This window comes from Sinohyriopsis cumingii, chromosome 13 (genome assembly GCF_028554795.1).
Source record: "Sinohyriopsis cumingii isolate HCF-2022 chromosome 13, ASM2855479v2, whole genome shotgun sequence".
NCBI lineage: Eukaryota > Metazoa > Mollusca > Bivalvia > Unionida > Unionidae > Sinohyriopsis > Sinohyriopsis cumingii.
This window is the reverse complement of record NC_142973.1, coordinates 55191284-55208209: the sequence shown is the minus strand read 5'-3', so window position 1 is coordinate 55208209 and position 16926 is coordinate 55191284. Positions and strand designations below refer to the sequence as shown.

Here is a 16926-nt window from a genome sequence, read left to right as displayed (position 1 = left end):
TTCATATACCTAACTTGCTAGAGTGTACAGGAACCTACACCGTGTACATGCATATGTATGTATACATGCATCTATTAGGGGCAGGTAGATTTACAAGTGAGCAGGAATCGGTCAATGATTTAACGATGTATATAAAAAAACATAAATAATATTTAAATAAATGTAGATAATTACAACATTCGCATTTAGTGACTGCTGGGAATATATCATAGGTTTTAATTAATGAACAAGCACTCAAATAAATTACTGTTTTATTCATTTAATAGCATAGTTAAAATGCCAGACATTACAGTTTCCGTTTCAGACTTCAATGTATTTGCGTGTTCAAAGGTTTAGGCAATATTGCAGTATTTCCAAAAGAAAATCTTTAATTGGCACGTGTCAAAGTACACCCATGAAAATATGTCAAATCTACAAATGAACACTTTATTTTTATCTCTGAACTTTGCGACTGGAGTAGAAAATGCAGAATATTCAAACAAATAACCACTATAAATTTTAAAGCATCCTCTAATTCCAAGACATTAACCTATGAATATTCGATACCCAATTTGATAAGTCTTCACAACTTAGAATTGTATAGGTCTCATAGAGATTTATAATCTTGGAAGATAGTCCAATAAATCCTTTTGTCATGGTTTTGAATGGGCATCAAATGAATCCTTGACGTAGGTTCCAAGTTCACTTTTGTCCAGGAACCCATCACCTATAACGTAAAGGAAAGACATATTTTAAACGTTGCAAAACAAATATTTGTCAGTATAATGATATTCAAGTTTTTGTGAACTTACAAATATCAAATAGCTCCTAAATGTGTTGATGTTCTTACCACATATGAACAGTACAGTGTTTATTTCTCTCTCTCTCTCTCTCTCTCTCTCTCTCTCTCTCTCTCTATATATATATATATATATATATATATATATATATATATATATATATATATATATATATATATATATATATATATATATGGTCTGATGTTCCTCAGTGTCTGCATTGTGTACAACAATCGTAAATTGACATAAAATAAATCTTTGCGATTCCCAAATAAAAACAAATTCGTCTCAAAAGACAAAGAATAGTTTTCCGCATTTTCTATCAGTTGGAAAGAAGACAATTGTCAGTGAGTGTTTGCTACCAACGCCTCCTGATGATTTTCGCGATGCTATGGGAGAGGGTACACTGTTTAGACGCTATAATCCATTTGTTGAATATTTTTGAGTTCTGCTTTGATTAATCCTTGAATTGCATGCAAATATATTATTTAATTTACACGTATGACATAAACAGGGACATGTCAATAAGACATTTATAAATGGTAACAAGTCAAGATAGAACACCATGCAATCTGGTCCTGAGGCATCATTACAGTAACATGTTTAGCGATGCCAACTCTTCAAGCCAAGTAATGCGTGACTACATAAATGTAACTTTGATTGCCTTGTATGCATATTCGACCCCCGACCCATAATGGCTACATCTCTTTCAACAAAAGCACCTCTCACATTAAGATAGCTCATGGATTTCCCTTCCTATTATCTTTTATCGTAATATAATTTTAATTCATTACACTCATCTCAATATCTATAGCACCAAACTTTCTTAAACAGTCAAAACACCTTTGTCTATCCACCAGTGGCCGTTATATATATACATCCATCCACTGATACATACATACATACATACATACCTACATACACAGACCGACATATATATACATACATAAACACTCACATTACTTTTGACCGGATAGTTAAATTACTCTATATATGGCGTAAAAAATTGTGTAAGAGTTAAAACTATCGGTCAAATGCGCACACGTTTTGATAAAGAAAACTCTTCAGCATCAAAACGCGATAAAAGTGAATATATTTATTAATCTCTTGTTCCACTATGAAAATGAGATAGATCTTATTATGTTTCAGCACATTCTAAGTAGATCAAAAGTTTTAAATTTGTAGAAACTTAATAGTCATATTTGCTGATTATTTTAGGTGTGTACTGGTAAATCAATCATTCAAAGTGGCTTTAAAACGTTATTTTTGCATGCATATCATAACATTCCTTCCAAAAACTTTTTCAGCGTTTGTTATTCAAACGTAAAATTGATTACAAGAATTTGGGTTTATGTCTTCCGGTGAAATATCACATTTGACCGTGCACGCATGCGTGTGCGCGTTATCTAATATATTCTAAACTAAATCTGTATTATTATTGTCTGCTTCACTGCAATCAACTTGCATATGTTTAGCTCAGTAAAGACATGTTCGGCACTCCATGGGTTAAATGATGGTTCCATTTTCATAATTACTTTGATGTCTTTTCATAAGAAATATACGTTAACGCTATATTCTGCCTCGAGATAGATACCACATGAATTTAATAGGAAACCAGGGTTGTGTTAGCAAACAAACCACGCTTCATCATTGAATCAACCCTCGCACGCAATATGCGTTGAAAACAGGCATTGATGATTTGCTCTGTATTTGATTTGCCGAATCGAGAAAAAATCAATTACCTGAATCAGTGTTTTACTGTCTGTTAATTTGTTTTGAAGTCCCACGGCTTCTTAATCTTTTCCTCGCTAAAATACAGATTTGTGTCTGTATATTTGTAATTTGTAGCCAATCTAGATCGATTTGACTGACAAAAGAACACCGTATGTATGAGAGGCAATCCAAGTATTGATGAATAATTAAGAACTAGGGAAGCAAATTGTAACAACTTAGTCTTGGAGTAAAACCAGAATTATTGTCTTGGAGTAATACCTGAGTTACAGTCTTGGAACAATATTATATAGTTGCCATTATATATGGAGATAGAAAATTTTAAAAGATGAAATATGTAAAGTATAATCTGTAAGTGATGCGCTTGATGGTTTAAATACAGACGTCACAATGATTTTATTTTCTAAACTTTGGCCAGCGAAGTAAGCTTTAACAGGAATCGAAAATTGGGCGTGAGTATAAAAATGTAATCTCTCTTAATCTGCAAAATATATGATGTCTGCAATTTAGACGAAACTGTGGACTTCAGAAAGTGATTGAGTTATCCATAAAGGCATTATTGACACAGTAAATTGACCCAACATTCTTCGTAATAAATTCGACACAAACTCGTCAAACATTTCAGTTTATACAGGCATTGTTGATCTACAATACCTTTACTTCTTTAAAATATTTTTCCTAATTGCTATTTCTTGCAAGAGCGTCCTGTTCCTAAATGATCTCTGTTTTAAAGATATACAGATATTTCATAGAATTTATCTTATTATTCTTTTTCTTTTTATTGTCTTCATTCGTTTGCGCTAATTTACAAAGGACACTTCTTCTGTATACTCTCGGCGATTCATAGACAAATGAGATTCATAAAATATTTTCATTTTCTTTCATAAAAGTCTTACAAAAAGCAATTTAAACAGACGTGTTGTTAAGCGTCCCGATTGTTTTGGTACTTCTTGGATTTTACTGACCATTGTTTGTCATGGCTGCAAGAAATCTAGACTGTTTCCAGATAGTCTAATTATTAAATTTTGTAGTGGGAGGTCTTGCCAAACATTGAATACTATGGATTCATTTTCTTACATGGGGTACAAACCATGAATTTTAACACTACTGCAAACCAGGACTTTAAGACTCTACGTAAAATGATTCCAGATAGAACTCCCATCTCCATCGCCACCCCTTACATATCAAATAAATAGAGCATCCCCCAACCCAACCTCAAACTCCTTCAAATTTATAGATATGCTCTTTAATTGAATTCCCCACAAAATAAATAAATCCATAGTATCACGTACCATTTGAATCAAACATATCCAAAAGTACAAGAGCCAATTGTGCAGCAATATCGTCACCGACAGATCTTTTCCCCCAAACGGCTAGTCCAGCCCAGGTTCTCTTACCCCAAGAGTTAAAGTTGGACCACTTTTCCTTGTCAAGGTCTTCCATGTCCTCTCCTGTTCTTTTCCCCCATGACGCAAACTGAGACCATTTTCTTTTATCTGTATCCACACTGTCCAAATCCCGTTTTCCCCATGACGCAAACTGCGACCATTTTCTTTTCTCCTCATCTACGCTGTTGTCATCTCTTTTTCCCCATGATGCAAACTGAGACCATTTTCTCTTATCTGCGTCCATACTGTCCAAATCCCGTTTTCCCCATGATGCAAACTGGGACCATTTTCTTTTATCTGCATCAAAAATATCATCATCTCTCTTTCCCCAAGGAACAAATTGTGACCACTTTCTCTTATCTGCCTCATCTCTTTTTCCCCATGGCACAAATTGAGACCATTTTCTTTTCTCGGTTGCATTTTCTTCCTCGTCGCGTTTTCCCCATGCTGCAAATTGAGACCACTTTCTCTTGTCGGAAAGCATATTTTCATCCATGTCTCTTTTGCCCCAGGACGAAAATTGCGACCATTTTCTTTTGTCATCACTGTTTTCTTCGTTACTGCGTTTTCCCCATGAAGCAAATTGAGACCATTTCCCCTTTCCACCTTCGTTTCTTTTGCCCCAAGCGGTGAATTGTGACCAAGCTCTTTTATCATTGTCCATATTTTCCTCAGAAGGTATAACTCCTTCATTTGCAACCGATCTTTTCCCCCATGTCATAAAATGTGTTGGCCAACGTTTTCGCCAAAGAGCTATTTTTCTAGGCAACCGTTTTCCCCAAGGGGCAAAATTTGAAGTCCATTTTCTTTTGGGCGTATTTTCCGGTATACTCTTGTCCATTTGTGGCACTAGAAATCCGTTTTCTTCGTCTGCTATCATCTGAGATATGTCTTTTTGTGGTTTGGGTTCTGAGACGATGGACTGAGAGCACTCGTTAATCCTCACATTGAAGCACACAAAAAATAAAGATATAGAACACAGGCACTTTATATCCAAGGCTGGGCGCATCTGAAAAATGAAGAGATCTAGGGATTAGTAAGGTAATTCCAGGAAGGGGATGAAAATTAAGTGTCATAAGACTGTGAGATGCAAAACTGCATGTATAATCTTAGGAGTGTTGATGTGTATTTGACAAAATTCAAATTACTTGTCTCCTTTTCATACACATCCGTGTTTTATTATATTTTACAAATAAACACGTCATTGAACGCTTGCATACAATATACCTTTTCGGTTATTTCTAAAACAAATATATGCATTAGATGTGCTTATTGAAAACTATATTGTGAACTGTTTTATAAGATATATGACCCAAAGAATCAATAATGTCATATAATAAGAGCATTTATATCGTTTATATGTGCGTGATGGAATTTGATTTTATAGGTTGGATTACAATTGTTTGCACAGTCATACGAACACCTCAACCAATCGGAATTTGATTTGGTAAATGACTTCACTTCTTTATTCTCTGTATCCCATAGTTACTCTTGGCAACGCTTCTGTATGGTGTCATGATGTTAGGATTAAAACAGAGGCAAAACGTTTTAGGTTTTAGGCAAAATGTGGTTAAACGACAACTATTTTGTTCTTCTCTCATCATGAAACTCATGCTGAATTTTTATCAAGGCAGGTTTTTGGTAAATTATTTTTCTCCATCCATTACAGATTTATTACTGAGATATATTACTGTGTATAGATTCTAGGAGTCAATAAAATCATTACCTTTACATGGTATTTTTTAGTCCTCTGGTTCATTTTACACAGTACATCATACTCAGATTGTAATACGATAATTTTGAAAATAGGCTCATCAGATAACAAACATAATGAACTTTTGACCATAGACTCATCAGATAACAAAGACTGAACTTCTGACAATAGACTCATCGAAAAGCAAATGTTATGACCTGTTGATCCATGAACTCATTAGGAAACAATGATAGTGGAATTTGGGTCATAGATTATTCATATAATAAGGATTGCGACACTTGGATCATAGATGCCTCATATATTAAGGACAATGAAATTCGGACCATCCATGGTTCATAGACTCGTCAAATATCGACGAATGTGGGATGTAGACGATAGATTCGCCAGATATCAAATAATGTGAGATTTAGACGATAGACTTGAAAGATATCAAGGAATGTGAGACAATTGACTCGCCAGATATCATGCGATGTGAAACTTAGATGTGTGTGTGTGTGATTTAGGATTTTAACGTAGATTTAACAATTTTTCAGTCATATCGCTACGCTACGATGTCTGCAGTGTGGCAGTTTATAGTGACGTCTAGCACTGGGGCATCATGCCGCAGACATAGCACGATGTCCCACCCAGTCACATTATCCTGACACCAGGCTGACCAGTCCTAACACTAAGCTCTTATGGCTGAGCGCCAAGAGAGGTAGCTGTTAGTACCATTTTTGTAAGTCTTTGGTATGACTCGACCTGGGATCGAACCCACGACCTACCGCATTCGAGGCGGACGCTCTAACCACTAGGCCACCGGAGCGGTGAAACTTAGATCATATACTCGCCAGATATCAAAGAGTGAAATACATGTACATTGACGTTGAAGTCTTTTGAAGAATTACAGAGTCGGGTCTTGTGTTACATTTATGATTTCCTTCATATAGAGGAGCGTTTCAGCTCCTTCTAAATAAAGTAGAGGACTTCATATGGTATCATTAAAGAGTTTATCAACTTTTCGTTAATTTTATCGTCTCCATACCTATAATACAACAAAATACTTGTTAAAATATAATATGCCTGGTTTTTCACTGGAAAGGAAGGTGATACATCGAAAATAAAGAAGCAGTTTTGTTTGTGTCCCAACTTGCTGAACTGGGATTAAAATGGGCAAATCCCAAAGAACGTCGTATCTGCACATGTACGCTAACCTGTCTGGTCTAACTGGACGGTAATAAATGCCGTCGACAATTTTTATTTTTTATTTTGGGCTCGTTGGTTCAGTTAAATAGCATGAGACGGATTGAGGGTATATTTTCTATTGATTGAAATGACCACGATCAATCACTGTGTTTCATTACAGTCTGGCTTTTGAATCAGCAGCTGATTTATATGTAGCTTTCTGCCAGCTGTAAGATTCACAGGTAACTCCTATATCGTTATCACAGACGGGCATAAACCTTATTATCATCTAATTTCTCGTGCCTCACTCTTTTTACGTTCGTGATAAGCTCAATACACAACCTCTTCAACACGGATTGAGTCAATTATTTGTAAGATTTATGGGTTCTGCGGTTGTTTTCTTCCCACAAGTTACGTAGAATATTACCTGTATCAGAATGTGTGTATAACGTTACTGCAGCGCAAAATCCAGGTAAGGATATAATTCAAACGTTTTGGCAGTGTCATTAAATTATAACAATGGTCACACCTAAAAGGTGTCAGTTTCACTACTAAGCATTACAGTTGTTGGATATTCATGTGAGGGGATGAATACTGGATGCAGAAATTCTAGATTTACTGTGATGTATTTGTGACCGGATAATTGCATTACTTGATTTGGAACGGTAGACTATAGATGACATAGACAAGTTTCATTTCGAGACGGAATTGCATCACATAATAAGAAACTTTAACTCGTTTGAGCATTTGACTGCGTAACATGTAAACCGCTCTTGTATATAGGGTGCATTTCATGTTAAACGTATACCTCCCACCACTCCGTCCATGCCCACTATCAACTGACCAATACCTTTAGATTTATTTGTTGTTGTTTTTCTTGCTTTGGAGTTTTTCGCCATCTTTCAGCGCATAATATGGTATAGGTAGCGTAACTAGTCCCTGTGGTTTAAATTGTTTATATTCAAACAGAAGTGGCATTTCCGTTTTTTATAGTAATAGTAAAAAACAAACAGTTCCTGAAGGCGGGGTAAGGGTAAACTCCTACGATTGCAGCAAATCATTGAAGAGAATACTGCGCAGAAATTTCATGTTTCATTTTTTTACCAACAAGTATGATATAAAGTGATATGTTAGCATGCAGTCATATAAAAAAAATATTAAACTGCAGACGCCATATAGAAATTGTAATAACTGTGTGTTAATATACGAGTAGAAGATGATTTATTTTTCCTCTAAAGATGAATCAAGCCATGCATGGGCATGGTTTGACAATGCATTGTAGTTGCATACATAGGTTCTTTAAGCGAAGTGGAACATAACTGGTGTGACCTTCCCAAATTCAAATTTGCTCGTGACACTTGTACATCTTGTACTAGTTAATTAACGTCAAAAGAGGCTTTGCCATATTCACGCACAGAAAATATCGCCCGTTTTATATTCCTAATTAAGAACCAGTGAGTCTTACAAGATACCAGCGGTTTTTTTTACTCTCAGGGTAATAACGTTTTGGTGAAAGTACATTTTACAAACAAAAATGCATTGCATAAATAAAATATATATTAACCTGCAAATATTTTACAGTGCTGTAATTTTTATTGGCAAAACTAGTTCTTTGTCTATAATATGTAGTGATCATCTTTATATGTTCGAGCTTTATATGTCAAAGTTTGACAGCTTGTTTAGTCCAATAAAGAAGAATATGAACGCTTGCTGGAAGATTATGAGACTTTCATCAGTTTTCATACACTTGAAAAAAGATGTGACCATCTAAAGTCTCAGATCCGATGAAATAACTTAATATTCTACGGTTTGGATGAACCGAATGATTACGCACCATGGGAACAATGCGAAGAGAAAATCAAATCATGCAAAACGTCGTTGCAAAGAACATGACCAAGTAAAGTGAGAACATGCATACAGAACTGGAAGTGGTACCAAACCGAGACCAATAATTGCAAAATTTGTGGACTTTAAAAACAAAAATATAAAGTCAGCTCTTAAGAAAAAGCTGAAAGAAAAAGGCACAAACTGGTCAACCCCCCATTACCGAAGTCTTATGTATATCTGTATTGTGTGTTTACATTTTTTCTTTTATTATAGATTTTAATGATCATTTGTAAACAACATATTACATAGCTCATTTTTGTTCATGATTGTAGATTATATTTTAAGATAATGATCATTTGTAAGGAACATGTTTATTTGGATTTGTGTTCAGGGCTTTGGCTTTCTCTTTGGAATTTGTATGGTTTTCTCTTTGGAATTTGTATGGTCTACCTGTTTTTTGTTGCTGTCAGATTGGTTGATAATATTTAAGTAAACCGACCTAACCTTGTTTATAGTTTGGGATAAATTTACGTTAGAATGACAGATTTTATTTCTCAGATGTATATAAATTCTGAGATCAACAAGATTTTTCATTCCTATCTTAACATCAATCTTTGTTCAATCAATTTTAGTTGTGTTTAGTTATAATTTAAGAGCATTTATTTCTTTACAAAATTCTTTGGAGTTACAAAGTTCTCGACGTTTGAATTAAACCACTATTTTGGGACTATTGTGAACTCATTCAAAGACATTCTGGATTATATCATTGTGAAACAAAAATACTATAGTAACGTCAATACATTCAATACCTCTGGTACAAAATCGTATTCAAGACCTAGAATGCATTCGAACACTCTTTAATATTGGACTTATGACAGAACTTTTATTACTATTTGGGATTAATTCATGATACTGTAAGTAAATTCCTTATAAATTTTCACTTTGTATTCTACGGAAATAAATTATTTGTTGAATTTTCCTAAATTTGTTTTATTTCTGTTACTTAGTTTAAGACGTAATACGAGATTTAGATTTCTCGTCCCAAATTTGTTGGAAATATTTTATGCCTTTGGATGATGTATCCATGTCATTTAGCTAAGTCAGTCTGTACTGATCATCCAATCCTACTGCTACATACTTTGTTAACCAATCTGAACAAAAACAAAAATTTGAATTTATCAGATTTAGCTCACCAATGCAACTCTTCTATCATTTTCTTTCAGTATCGTTTTTTGGTCGTACCTTGTCCTAGAATAAGTCACGCTATTTTCTCTCTTAAAATTGGTATTTTGTCGACCATTTTGGCTACCTGATATGTGACGTAGTTGTTCTTACCTTGGAATATACAAGTGTGATCTCGTTAACATAGACCTCTCACGTGGCTCTGTGAGATCAAATTTGTCAACGAAACCTCAAGAGCTTTGTAGAATGAGACTTAGACTACTATTTGTTCACAAAGTTTAGATATAGTTCATGCACTGTAGCAATGTGGCAGACATAACCAACTTTCATACGGGTCTTTATTTACTATATATCCTGATAGCACGATGGTCCAATACACTGCAGTATTATTAACAAAAGAAGAACGTATAGATCTTTGTTTTTCAACAAGTACTGGACCACTTGGCTTTCTTTTTTCAAACTTTATATTACTTTATTTGTTTGAAATATGCTGTGTGGTGTATTTTTGGAGTATGTAGTCATTAGATATTAATCCTAAATAACTCATCGCAACTCACATTTTTCTATTAATTTACATTTCTAGTTTAAAGTTCCAAAAGAGTGAAAACCGGTACACGTCGTTTAGAGAACCTGCAAAAGTCATATCGGATGAAGATTTGGGTAATGCTATCATTGTAGCAAAGAAGAGGAAGAATTAAACACGTTGATGTATCAACAAACGGGTAATTTTAAAAATATTTCCTGACGTATTTTCCTATTATTCATTTCCCAAACTGACGAGAAATGTTGAAAGGGGCATTTTAAATAAGAGTCGCTATATTTTCGGACAAATTCGTTACAGGATAAATGAGCAAAGTTTCAAAATTGTTATATAACAATATGATACACCATATTGCTGGCGGCAGACAAAAATTTTAATAACTTTCCATTTATAAAAAATATGTTGTGTGATTTTTTTTATGATTATCTCAGTCATCATCCCCACCCTGGCTCAAAACCCCAGCCGCAAACAGACTGAATGCTCTGCTCACCTTCCATAGTTATTCTTTAGTATGTTGATAGAAATACCAATAGTCGGCTAGGAAGAAGAGCTAGCCTCCCATAACAGTAAACACATGGGTTTGGGGCAAGTAGAATATCTCAAAAACGGCTTGGATGACAACTATTTTCAATCGCATCAGCCTGTTTATTAAACACTGTTTTGCAGAATTGTCATCTAGGAAAAGGGCTTTGTGTATGCACTGTGAGCATCACATGGTGTCAAAAATGACCTTCGGACATGAAAATTGCAGGTAGAAATTAGGGATTGGGTTGCATAAACTTCTTCTGCTATGAACTGCCATTGACTTCTTTGGTCAAGTGGATAATATTCTTATGCTTTGTTTTAATACAGGTATCCAAATATATGGACCTTTTTGACCTCACTTGTGTATTTGATTTTTTATGATTTTTTTATACTAGGTCGCTGATTGCTGCATTAAATTTATACATAAAACTGGCCCCTGCCACTTTAGCATTAGTTAGATCTTGCATTGTCTATGGACCACTGAAAATCAATTATTATGTTTGTTTATTCAGGGGTGTTTGTGGTTTGTATGATTAATTGGTTACTGCCTTGTTTCAGTTGCCACCTGGAAGGTTCACAAGTTAGGCTCTATCTTCCAAGTAAAGGGGCGTTATGCATCTTCAGATTTCACGTTGTATTGGCTTTCATGGCATTTTTTTTTTATTATCAACAACTATAACAAAAACCTCGCAGCTCACCTTTATGTCAATAGTAGCATATTGCACGGGTTTTACGGTGAGATCACGTTCAAGTTGTTTCTTCCCACACTATGGGTTTTATCGTATGAGCTATACTATAGTATATAGCATACATCACTTATGTAATAATTATATAGAAACATGAGAACCAGTCTGGAGATGGGTGAATATATAATAGAGTATATATGGGTTTGACTGGCTAGGATTGGTTGACAATGAAAGTTAGATTTTAGTAAGAAGAGACTTTTGAGAGTTTATCATAGCTGTAACTGAAAAAGATAGAGACACAGGTTTATTGATGGAATTTCAGTACTTTAACAGACTTGAGTTTGGAACACACACTACAGAAATTAACACCGGACTTTTTGGTGCGCATTTGAAAGCACATGTTTCAAGCACACATATATACATATGGTTTTCTCTACACAGTAGCTGTCATCCAGGGTGCATCTATACTAATCAATATAAATTTGATCATCAACACTCAGAAATTTAAAGTTATTTAATTTTTAATATCATTTTCTTTGCATAGGTTTGCTATGGGGACTGAACAAGTACCACGAGCCCTTAAGACAACTCATAATGAACCTTATTTAATGACATACATTATATGCATTAAAACAATTCAAGAAATAATTAGTTTCTGTTGACCAGAACTGCAACACTGTTTTAATGAGGAAACATACGTTTTGATTTTCAATATAAATTATTACAAGACCCACGTAAAGTTTCATATATAGGAATTACTATCGAACTTTAAAATCGTTCAACTTTAATGTCGTCAAATATGTTGATCGAAAGCAAACAAATGTTTGATAAGAAAGACCTTGTTAGAAAATTGATCACCTTACTGTATTATAGACAGAGATCGCTATTATAGCCACAACAATTCAGGTCATTATAGATAGTAAATGTAGACCGGACTAGGCGAATGAACAAAACAAAACATCGAGATTGCATGATCTAATCTATATTAACATCAAATGCCATTCTGTGATGCTTTAGTTTGCTTTCCAGACATTAATAATCAGTCTACAGAAATTGTCATGTATTTTTAATGTGCTGCCATACACGTCGTGCATGTTTTAATTTGTTCAATATACTTTTGTTCTAAAGTAGAAAACTATCGGAGTATTGCATATATATGTTTTGAGGAACAGTTATAAATAATTCACGGTGAACTATTCAGTTCTGATTCAACGCATGTGCCTACATCATTTATTATGGACTTATTTATTTCCGAGCTACAGCATGGATGAGATTAATTTAACGTGGACTTATTTATTTCCGAGCTACAGCATGGATGAGATTAATTTAACGTGGACTGATTTATTTCCGATTTACCGCATGTGCCAACATAATTTATTATGAACTTATATATTTCCTAATTACCGCATGGGCCAGACTAATCTACCTCATGAACGGCGTTTGGGGGTGGCAAGTGGGGCCACTGCCCCAGGCCCCGCTCTTGAGGCGGCCCCGCGCTTCAGGCCTAAGGTCGTCCTTACGAGTTTGTCAAGCTATATTCTCCGGTAAATTGGAAACGCTGATACAGGCCGCACGTAATGCACGCAAAGTTGCGAAGTCAACTTAGTCAACTTCGTAACGCAGTTAATCCATTGTCCACAAACAGGATTTTTGTTATGAATAATGAAAAAAAACTAAATTCGTGCGCCAAATCGCGAATATTGATCTAGTCTAGACATAATCAGTGTTTGCAGTAGCATACCAAATCGAGATACCGATACTCTGGCCCCGCGCGATCATGGTCGGCCCTAGGCCCCGCGTATTCCTAATGCCGTCTCTGTTTACGATGGACTAATTTATTTCTGATTAGCGCATGTGCCAACATCATTTGTTATGGACTTATTTACAATGTATTTCCGAGTTTCCGCATGGATCAGATTAATTTACGGTGGACTTATTTATTTCCGAGTTACCGCATGTGCCGACATAAGTTAAGTTGGACTTATTTATTTCCGAGTTAACGCATGTGCCAAGAAAGTTTACGGTGGACTGATTTATTTTATGGTCCCAGCAATGCCATATCACCGCTCCGGCTGCCTAGTGGTTAGAGCGTCCGTCTCGGATGCGGGAGGTCGTGGGTTCGATCCGCGGCCGAGTCATATCAAAGACTTACAAAAATGGTACTAGCAGCTTCCTCGCTTGGCGCTCAGCATTACGATGGTAGTGTTAGGATTGATCGGCCTGGTGTCAGGATAATGTGACTGGGTGGGACATCACGCTACATGTCTGCGACATGATGCCCCATTGCTAGACATCACTATAAACTGTCACACTGCAAACATCGTAACGATATGACTGAAAAATTGTTAGAGCTACGTTAAAAATCAAAATCACACACACACAGATGCCATATTGGTGTTGTATAATAATACCATTTACTAAACATGGATAAAGATATAAATGTATTCACATTGTTTAGAGGGAGTGAAGAACTATATACAACGACTGAGGTCTTATGTACATGTACAATGAGTGAGGTCCAATATACAATGAATTGGGTATTATGTACATGTACAATGACTGAGGTCTTATGTACATGTACAACGACTGAGGTCTTATGTACATGTACAATGACTGAGGTCCAATATACAATGAATGGGGTCTCATATGCATGTACAATAACTGACGTCTTATATACAATTACTAAGGTCTTATATACAACGACTTGGGTCTTATATACATGTACAATAACTGATGAGGTCTTATGTACATGTACAATGACTGAGGTTCTATATACGATGACAGGGGTCTTATGTACATGTACAGTAACTGAGGTCCTATATACAATGACTGGGTCTTATATACATGTACAATAACTGCGGTCTTGTATATAATAACTGAGGTCTTATATACAATGGCTGGGGTCTTATGTACATGTACAATAAGTGAGGTCATATATGCAATGACTGGGGTCCCATAAACAATGAACTGACGGAACAAAACATAGGATTTTTATTTAAGATCTCATTACACAGACGAAATATCCTTTCACTATTATGTGATGCTTAAATTAACTTTCAGTTTGATTCTCATTTGTTACGATTTTATTTTGCGTGATTTTAAATTGAAACTAATTTAGGGAGCGAATTTGACAAAGAACCAAATTTAGGCAATGGTAACATTGTTTGCCGTCGGATGTCAAAATGGCGTTCCTAATGAGGACAACAGTTTATTAAAGTTAAAGCTTGTTTTGGCGTGCAAGTAGAATACGTTCAAAATATACGTGCCTATTTAATAAACTTCGAAAACAAAAGACGCTGACAGCGCCCAATTACGCACGAATATTTTTGTTTCCGTTTCATTTTAGTTTTCACCAGGACATGACATGGCGTTCCATTGCATATAAATGAAGTCGAAGCAATCCGAGTGACCCCTGCTAGATTTTAATGTCCTTGGCTTCAGATCGTTGCTAAATGATTCATGCGCATGATTTTTCTGTGAGTACCCTGCTTTCAGAACTATAGAAACGCACACTTAGGATTAGGCGATCTTTTTCAAGTTACCAGTAGGTATAGGATCACATAATTATAATTTGGTGATGTATTCAAGTTCCCATTAGATATAGGAACACATAATTAGGATTTGGTGATCTTTTTTCAAGTTGCCAATAGGTACAGGACCACACAGTTAAGATTTGGTGATCTTTGCAAGTTGCCAATAGGTGATAAAAGAATTGTATACAGTGTGGATTCAGCTAATTATAACTATTACCAATAATATCGTACGCATTCCCTGGTATTTTATTTATTAATGATGAGACAATTCGTCAAACGTATGCCGCAGTGGCTAACAAACTCACTTCATGGGTATCGGAAACAGACTAGGAAGTTTGCTCCAAAAGCAATCTTTGCATTCCGTACTGTATTTACTGCAAAAACGTTAAACATTTGCACCTTATAAACGTAATGTAGCCAGTACTTAGAGTATTGTACAGATATCGTAACTAATCTTGATGCCAAAGTAGTTTGGAATGATTTCCTGTCTCAGGCTTGAACGTTCTATAAACAAGAAGCCTGTTCTTCCAACGTGAAATGCCATTCACGATCAACACCTTCTCTTTTATCTTTGCTGTTGGAACTGGACTAAAAGTTTACTGAAGATAAAGTCTGCTCGTTTAAAATAAATAAACTCAATTGTTATCATCCAGACAGACATCCGATCAGAAATCCCCGTCTTATCCACATTATTGATGACAAAGTTTAGTTCCATTTTGGCGTGACCATTTTCATTTTGAGCTACAAGGGGATTCTATCAAAAACCCAAATTCAGATTGGCATAATCCAAGAAACTAATAAAGTTTCCATTCAGACTGACGGACTTTAGTCAATTTAAATGCACGTGATATGAAACTTTAAGTTTGAAAGAGCTAATATATAGGCAAAACTTTGTTATTATCTAAGCTTTAAGTTAACACGAGTATTTGCGGAAATACACAAAGATGACAGGTCCAAGAAACCTTCTCGATAATCCACGTATGAGTTCAAAGTTAAATATTACATTATCTGAATATTTAACATGCGATGCCGTGCAGTATAAATACTGGAAAGGTATAATTTTAAAACTCACTTGGGTGGTTGGTGTGACGAATGAACTTGACATAATGTTTCAATGTTTCATGACACATAACAAAGACAAGCTGTTTTCAAAATCGCGCACTTTCCTTGAAGTGGAAGTTTTAAATCAGCCTATCTAATAGAAATGATAATGTAACTCAAAAAATGTCTAGTAGAAATGATAACGTAACTCATATCAATATAATAGAAATGAAAATGTAACTCAGATTTATCTAATAGAAATGATAATGTAACTCGGATATATCTAATAGAAATGATAACGTAACTCATATCAATATAACAGAAATGAAAATGTAACTCAGATCTAATAGAAATGATAATGTAACTCGGATATATCTAATATAAATGATAACGTAACTCATATCAATATAACAGAAATGAAAATGTAACTCAGATCTATTAATAGAAATGATAATGTAACTCAAAAATGTCTAATAGAAATGATAACGTAACTCATATCAACATAATAGAAATGAAAATGTAACTCAGATCTATCTAATAGAAATGATAGTGTAACTCGGATATATCTAATATAAATGATAAAGTAACTCAGATATATCTCAGAGAAATGATAATGTACTTCATATCTATTTGAAAGAAATGAAAATGTAACTCAGATCTATCTAATAGAAATGATAACGTAACTCATATCAATATAATAGAAATGAAAATGTAACTCAGATCTAATAGAAATGATAATGCATCTCGGATATATCTAATAGAAATGATAATATACTTCATATCTATTTAAAAGAAATGAAAATGTAACTCAGATC

General features: G+C 34.9%; 1 protein-coding gene across 2 annotated transcripts in view; it reads right to left on the bottom strand.

Annotated features, from left to right (window-relative positions):
* Window positions 1-234: 234 nt before the first annotated feature.
* The window catches only part of LOC149785599 (uncharacterized), a 44670-nt gene continuing 27978 nt past the window's right edge, over window positions 235-16926 (bottom strand). Inside the window, exons 2-3 of one of the 2 annotated variants that reach the window (XM_089979407.1) lie at window positions 3803-4907; window positions 235-706 (exon numbers count right to left, since the gene is read on the bottom strand). In XM_089979407.1, the coding sequence (XP_089835533.1) occupies window positions 633-706; window positions 3803-4907 (1179 nt within the window). In that variant the 3' untranslated portion in view covers window positions 235-632. The remainder of the gene's footprint in view (window positions 707-3802; window positions 4908-16926) is intronic. The other variant, XM_089979408.1, reaches the window with a different exon arrangement.